Source organism: Thunnus thynnus, chromosome 22 (genome assembly GCF_963924715.1).
Source record: "Thunnus thynnus chromosome 22, fThuThy2.1, whole genome shotgun sequence".
In the NCBI taxonomy this organism is placed as follows: domain Eukaryota; kingdom Metazoa; phylum Chordata; class Actinopteri; order Scombriformes; family Scombridae; genus Thunnus; species Thunnus thynnus.
Genome location: NC_089538.1, coordinates 23,219,833 through 23,227,261, shown reverse-complemented (window position 1 = coordinate 23,227,261; position 7,429 = coordinate 23,219,833). Strand labels below are relative to the sequence as shown.

Genomic DNA, 7,429 nt, shown 5'->3' with positions numbered 1-7,429 from the left:
TTAATTTACATATAGAATATCAGTACATATAGACTGAAATAATGAATACATTAAAAACAACATTGCGTCTCATGTGCATTCACTGTCTGAGCAGTAACTTTATCATCTGCAGATATTTCACATCCTCTTCTGTCTTGCTGGAGAACATCTCATGACTGTGTTGTCAGAGGAAACAATGTGTGCTCTTATTATGCTCTATTATTGTTTTTATTTAGTGATGCTACCACTTTAAAGCGTGCAGATGAAGAGGCAGACTTGTCAAATAAATGATCACATATATATATATTAATGACATTCCTCCTTATCTCAGCTGACGTTACCTGTGTGCTTCATCTTTATGGCGACATCCGAGGTCATCTGATCACATATCATCTAATTCTTGTCTCATTTCATCTGATAAAGAACTTAGAAGAAGTATTCAGGTCCTTTACTTGAGTAAAATTACCAATACAGCAACATAAAAATACTCCATTACAAGTACAAGTCCTGCATGAAAAATCCTACTACAGTAAAAGTACATAAGTATTATGAGCTTGATGTACTTAAAGTATTATTACTTTATATACAGTTAGCTAGTTTAGTCCACTGGTTTCCAACCTAGGGGTCAGGCCCCTCTAAAGGGTCAGCAGATAAATCTGAGGGGTGGTGAGATGATTAATGGGAGAGGAAAGAAGAAAAAACAAAGTTCTGATACACAAATCTGTTTTCAGGTTTTGGACTTTTTCTTTGATCTTTGATTTTTAGTGAAATATTGGATCATTTGAACATTTATTGAAATGAAACTGGAGACAAATCCACTCAAGCCTATTTCTAACTAAATTATTCAGTTTTAATTGGTGATAAAGAAAACAGTCAAATGTCTTACACCATTTGTGCAGAACCTGCACAATTTGTACAATATCTGACAAGATCTAAACTGTCAAGAGTGACTAAACAAACACAAACAACAAATACATAGACAACCATTAGACAACCTGAGGCCAAAAGAGAAGCTGCGGTTTTCTGCACCTAGCAGATATACCTAAATTTTAACCTCAAACATAAAAAACAATGTTCCACGGGGTATGTTGTAAGTGACAGTTAAAGAAAATGTCACTATTTTGTGTTAAGTCATATAACATCAGCATGTAACTGGCAGATGTCCTAATGATAGACCATATATGGATGTAAGAATGTAAAGAAGAGGAGGATATTTGGATATAAAAAGCTTGTTTCTCTGATAACTTAAGATCCAGACGTCCAATGATTAAAATCCTTCATCCGGTTAAAAGCTATAGTTAAAAACAACCAAGATTTAAAAAGTGTATCATTAAAATGTGGCTTAAAACTGAGTAAAAATTTTATATCCATATTTGGATATAAAAAGAAAGCTAAGAGTGACTTAGAAGCTTTTTGAGGCTGTTTTTGGGTCGTCACGTGAGGCCTTTGGTCAGTTCGCTTTTTTCATCTTTAACTTTTGACTTATTTTCTCGATTAATTGACTAGTTGTTTGGTCTAAAATTGTCAGAAAATGGTGAAACATGTTGATCACTGTTTCCCAGAGCCCAAGATGACGTATTCAAATGTCTTGTTTTGTCCACAACACAAAGATATTCAGTTTACTGCCATAGAGGATTGAAGAAAATATTCACATTTGAGAAGCTGGAATCAGAGAATTTTGACTTTTTTTTCTTAGAAATGACTCCAAATGATTATTATGATTTGCATCATAACGTGTTATTAAATAATTAATTTACATATAGAATATCAGTACATATAGACTGAAATAATGAATACATTAAAAACAACATTGCGTCTCATGTGCATTCACTGTCTGAGCAGTAACTTTATCATCTGCAGATATTTCACATCCTCTTCTGTCTTGCTGGAGAAAATCTCATGACTGTGCTGTCAGAGGAAACAATGTGTGCTCTTATTATGCTCTATTATTGTTTTTATTGAGTGATGCTACCACTTTAAAGCGTGCAGATGAAGAGGCAGACTTGTCAAATAAATGATCACATATATATATTAATGACATTCCTCCTCCGAGGTCATCTGATCACATATCATCTAATTCTTGTCTCATTTCATCTGATAAAGAACTTAGAAGAAGTATTCAGGTCCTTTACTTGAGTAAAATTACCAATACAGCAACATAAAAATACTCCATTACAAGTACAAGTCCTGCATGAAAAATCCTACTACAGTAAAAGTACATAAGTATTATGAGCTTGATGTACTTAAAGTATTATTACTTTATATACAGTTAGCTAGTTCATTATTCAGTTTTAATTGGTGATAAATAAAACAGTCAAATGTCTTACACCATTTGTGCAGAACCTGCACAATTTGTACAATATCTGACAAGATCTAAACTGTCAAGAATGACTAAACAAACACAAACAAACAACAAATACATAGACAACCATTAGACAACCTGAGGCCAAAAGAGAAGCTGCGGTTTTCTGCACCTAGCAGATATACCGAAATTTTAACCTCAAACATAAAAAACAATGTTCCACGGGATATGTTGTAAGTGACAGTTAAAGAAAATGTCACTATTTTGTGTTAAGTCATATAACATCAGCATGTAACTGGCAGATGTCCTAATGATAGACCATATATGGATGTAAGAATGTGAAGAAGAGGAGGATATTTGGATATAAAAAGAAAGCTAAGAGTGACTTAGAAGCCATGTTGGTGTTGGTCAGAGCGGGGACAAATACTTTTTTCCAAAAGCAGGTTTGCTTTGCTTTTCTCTCTTCACGCTCTTTTCTTCTATTTGGTTCTCTCTCATCATTCACTACAGTTTATCTGCTTTAAATATCACTAACATGTCTGTCTCTATACTTATTGAAGGAAAGCATCATATAAGGTCTGCATCATCTCCACCATGAAGTTGCTGACCGTGTCTGTACTCGTTTGTTCCATGATGGCTCTGGCTGGAGCTGCTGGTGAGTATCTGACTGAATTTGTGTGTTTTTGTCTTTAGACCTCAATAAATAATAATAATAATATTAATAATAACCTCTAACTGATGTCTTTAACTGTCCAGCTCTTCAAGAAGCAGAGAAAGACAACGAGACAGAGGCAATAATTCAAGAAGGTGAATACATTTATTTATTCAGATTAATATTAGCTGAATGAACACTTACAGATCAAATTTGACCCATGTTTACATTTGAGAGCATTAAAAACACCACAAACATCTTTCTTTTAGCCAGAAATGTTTTTCTTAACATGACCCTGAATATACAAAATTGGAAATATTTTTCATGCAGCTGATACATATTTCTGTACATAGATGATTTTCTGGGTTAAATTTGATCCGTGTTTATTCAAAAATTCTAAAATCACTATTCAAACATGTTGTAGGATAGCTACTGTCAGAATGTAAGGGTTTAAGTGCATCACACTGTGTGGAAAGTCAATGTGACCCACTTTTCTCCACCATTTGTGTTCAGAGGAGCATCGTGTTGACAAGAGGTCAACATCTTGTCCCGACCAATGGACTAAGTACAACGGCCGCTGTTTCCTCTTCGTTCCTCGAATCTTGACCTGGGCTCAAGCTGAGGTAATTGAGACGATTTGTATTCACTGAAGAACACTTCACTTCATTTTCTTTGACTTGCATACTTGGTAACTTCCTCATCTAACTTTAGTGTTCTCTTATTACTCATGTTATTATTTTTTCTGGGCAGCTTTATCAAGTTGCAAAGTATTTTGGGCGCACCCACTTCATTCTCCCCATAGACAATGTTCGGTGACTAACAGTTGGAACATTTCTACAGATTAGACTCTTCCAGTTGAATCATCAGTAGACAAGATGAACAGCTGCATTAGATAATATCTGGTACTTTGATTTAAAAAAAAAAAAAAGAAAGAAAGAAAATCCAAGGTACAAAACTACAATCTGCAATGTAAATCAGCTCAGTTTTTATTTCTGGATCACTTTTGAGTGAATTCTGCAACTATGGCATCACTTTTTGTTTGCAACTTCGACAACAAAGGGTTTTAAATTTATTAACGCAGTGATTCTCACTTCTGACTGGCTTCTTCTCCATAGCAACAGCAGCTGAGGCTCATGGGTATTGTCATATCTTTAGCTGTCCACCAAAATGAGAGACAAAACATGATTTCTCAGTAACAGAGTTGAAATAATTGAAGCTGGTGGTCACAACATAGACCTATCATATTGTTATAACACCAGTAGAGTCCTGTGTTTCTGTGTTCAGTGATATTGAGGATATTGTTTAAAGAAAGATTAGCAGCACCTTCCTATTCACATCTCTACTCTGTTGTCTGTTTATCTCCACTGTAGAAAAACTGCCTGTCCATGGGTGCACACCTTGCATCGATTCATGGAACTCGGGATTACCACGAGATTAGGAGGATGATATTAGATAGAACTCATAAGTCTCCTGAGACATGGATTGGAGGCTCTGACGGCCAAGAGGTATGTCACGTATAATAACAAAAGATGTCTTATGAGCTTGAAAGTTCATTCTTGACTTCAAGTTACTTGATATCAAGTAAATAGACCTTGTAATAAGAATATCAAACCTTTTGGTATTTAGAGTGGTGTTTACATTTAGATTATCTTTATTTATATGCATCAATTGTCTTCTATTCGATCTTCTAGGAGGGTGTTTGGTTCTGGAGTGATGGCACACCTTTCTTCTACTCATACTGGTGCAGAGGAGAGCCTAATAACCTCAGTAACGAGGACTGTATTCTGATGAACTACGGAGGTAAACCATAGAATACATTACTTTGCATGAGAGAATTATGTAATTATGTAGAATTATGTAATTATGTAAGTGGTGTAGATAAGAAAGGACGCATAACAATAACAAGGTGACTTCATGAAAAACTAAAAATGTGCCTGCATGAACATTTCATTGATGATGTTGCTGGAAAACCTGTGTGTCCATAGGCTCTATAGGCTCAGCTTGTTTCTCTGATAACTTAAGATCCAGACGTCCAATGATTAAAATCCTTCATCCGGTTAAAAGCTATAGTTAAAAACAACCAAGATCTAAAAAGTGTATCATTAAAATGTGGCTTAAAACTGAGTAAAAAGTCAATTTATGACTTTAAGTTTCTTGTGGACAACCACAATGCTGACACATGCACAAAGGGGAAATTACATCATTAACAGGTGACCAAATGAAACAGACCATTACATTGATTAAAATTACGGATTTGTCTGGGTTTGAATATTGTTGGAAACATTTGGGATTACATACGTACACAACTTAACAAAATATATAACATAGGTCTAGTCATTTTTAGACATTTTAATGCAGAAAAGTTACATATTATACCTTTCAGGTGTGTTATCCTAGTAGTTAATCTAATGTAGCCTGGAGCTAATGCTGAGGAGCAGCTACATGGGTCTGGTAACCTCACTTCTTTCTAACTCCACACCCCCACACTTGTAGTATTCAGCACCAACAGACAATTTATCAGATGTCACACAGCTCCCTCTGGAGCCACAAAAGGCTTATATGACTTTTTTCATCAACCTGGAAACAGACGTGATGTGGAAAATCAGCTGAGTTCCCCTTTAAGAAATTATAATCTAATCTACATCTGCATCAAAATATTATATGATATGATTGACAATCATGCTGACGTCCTGTGTTTTTACTAATTGCAGGTAACCATTGCTGGGATGATTATTGGTGTCATTTTCACCGGCCATCTCTCTGTGCCAAGAAAATCTGATGATTCCTGAGCAGATAAGAGAGGCATGAAATACCTGTGAAAAGCACAAACATTAGTGGATATGTGTTTGTGTTTATTGTCACAAGTTAATCTGTCATTTTATCATCAGTCTCATATATAACCTAACAGCTTTATAAATCATTTTTCATCTTTATTTCTATCTTGCTATCACTGTAAAGCTAGTTAAGGAAGGAAGCAACAAGTGACACAAACGGGAGCTGGATTGTCTTTTAGGTCTTGTGCCAAACTGAATGTGTTATGAAAAGAATGCTTTTTCTTACTCTGGAGATTGAACTGTTCTGTCTCATATTGTGCAAATTAAAGACGCAAGCATGAAACAAGCTGGTTTGTAATTCTATTTTAAATGGAACAATTATTATGGGTATCACAGTCAGATCAACATCTACACTGTAAAATATCATTCAGAGATTTAGTGGAATTAACTAATTTTGTCCTTAACTTTACTTAAATATGTATGTTTTATAATTTCAAGTTAATTAAACCTAAAATACATTTAAAAAAAAAAATTGGTACTGAAAAATACTACTTGAACTGATTAACTAGAAACTGGCCTGCTGCTACTGTGTCCAGTAAGAACTCAGCCAGAGATGTTGAAGTTAAATCCAGGATGTTTATTTAGAACCAGGTGAACTGGCAGATGATGTGTGGTTATTCTGCAATATACATATTAAAATTTAAAGCACATGAGAGGTATAGTATATTAAACTATGTTAAATATAGTTAAAAATAATGATAAGCAAACTACCAATAGCTCAAAAATCTGTAAGAAATATACATAATACATAATATTCCTGACTCCCCATGCCTAAGCTAAGAGTGACTGAGAGGCTTTTTGAGGCTGTTTTTGGGTCGTCACGTGAGGCCTTTTGTCAGTTCGCTTTTTTCATCTTTAACTTTTGACTTATTTTCTCGATTAATTGACTAGTTGTTTGGTCTAAAATTGTCAGAAAATGGTGAAACATGTTGATCACTGTTTCCCAGAGCCCAAGATGACGTATTCAAATGTCTTGTTTTGTCCACAACACAAAGATATTCAGTTTACTGCCATAGAGGATTGAAGAAAATATTCACATTTGAGAAGCTGGAATCAGAGAATTTTGACTTTTTTTTCTTAGAAATGACTCCAAATGATTAACTGATTATCAACAATAGCGATTAATTTAATAGTTGACAACTAATCAATTAATTGACCAATCATTGCAGCTTTAGATATTACATCACCTCAGTTTTATACCAAGACAAATATCAACCAACTCGAATGTAACATCACTCCCAAGTTTAGATTTTATTTGTTTTCTGATTACCAATCTAGTGAAAAATGTTTTATTTGCGTTCACTTCTGAATAATAAAGGAAGTATAAAACAACTTTCATCATTCATCGGAATGATTTTCTTTTCATTTTTCACATTTTAACTTGCATCATGGGTAATATTACAGGGAGAGGAGGAGAGTCTGTTTCTGTGAGAAAAAAGTGGAGTAGAAAGTGTACTGCTATTTTGACACGAGTTAGCTAAATTATTCCTATAAATTACGTGACATTTGCATCATAACATGTTATTAAATAATTAATTTACATATAGAATATCAGTACATATAGACTGAAATAATGAATACATTAAAAACAACATTGCGTCTCATGTGCATTCACTGTCTGAGCAGTAACTTTATCATCTGCAGATATTTCACATCCTCTTC

General features: G+C 34.4%; 1 protein-coding gene across 3 annotated transcripts; it reads left to right on the top strand.

Annotated features, from left to right (window-relative positions):
• Positions 1-1,705: 1,705 nt before the first annotated feature.
• LOC137174698 (ladderlectin-like) lies at positions 1,706-6,053 on the top strand. 3 transcript variants are annotated; one of them, XM_067580149.1, is made up of 7 exons: positions 1,706-2,724; positions 2,842-2,936; positions 3,050-3,088; positions 3,447-3,556; positions 4,304-4,438; positions 4,625-4,733; positions 5,645-6,053. In XM_067580149.1, exons 2-7 carry the CDS (start codon positions 2,876-2,878, stop codon positions 5,710-5,712), a joined length of 522 nt encoding a protein of 173 aa, XP_067436250.1. In that variant the 5' UTR covers positions 1,706-2,724; positions 2,842-2,875; the 3' UTR covers positions 5,713-6,053. The 3 variants fall into 3 exon arrangements, with proteins under 3 accessions (XP_067436250.1, XP_067436249.1, XP_067436248.1); XM_067580148.1 differs by having other exon boundaries at positions 3,047-3,088; XM_067580147.1 differs by having other exon boundaries at positions 1,709-2,724; positions 3,038-3,088.
• Positions 6,054-7,429: the final 1,376 nt, after the last annotated feature.

What these genes read in the sequence shown, in the direction of transcription:
- LOC137174698 (XM_067580147.1), top strand. Translation starts at nt 2,876, where the DNA reads ATGAAGTTGCTGACCGTGTCTGTACTCGTTTGTTCCATGATGGCTCTG. An exon ending in TGACCTGGGCTCAAGCTGAG is followed by an intron (nt 3,557 to 4,303) that starts GTAATTGAGACG and finishes TCTCCACTGTAG; the next exon opens with AAAAACTGCCTGTCCATGGG. An exon ending in GAGGCTCTGACGGCCAAGAG is followed by an intron (nt 4,439 to 4,624) that starts GTATGTCACGTA and finishes TCGATCTTCTAG; the next exon opens with GAGGGTGTTTGGTTCTGGAG.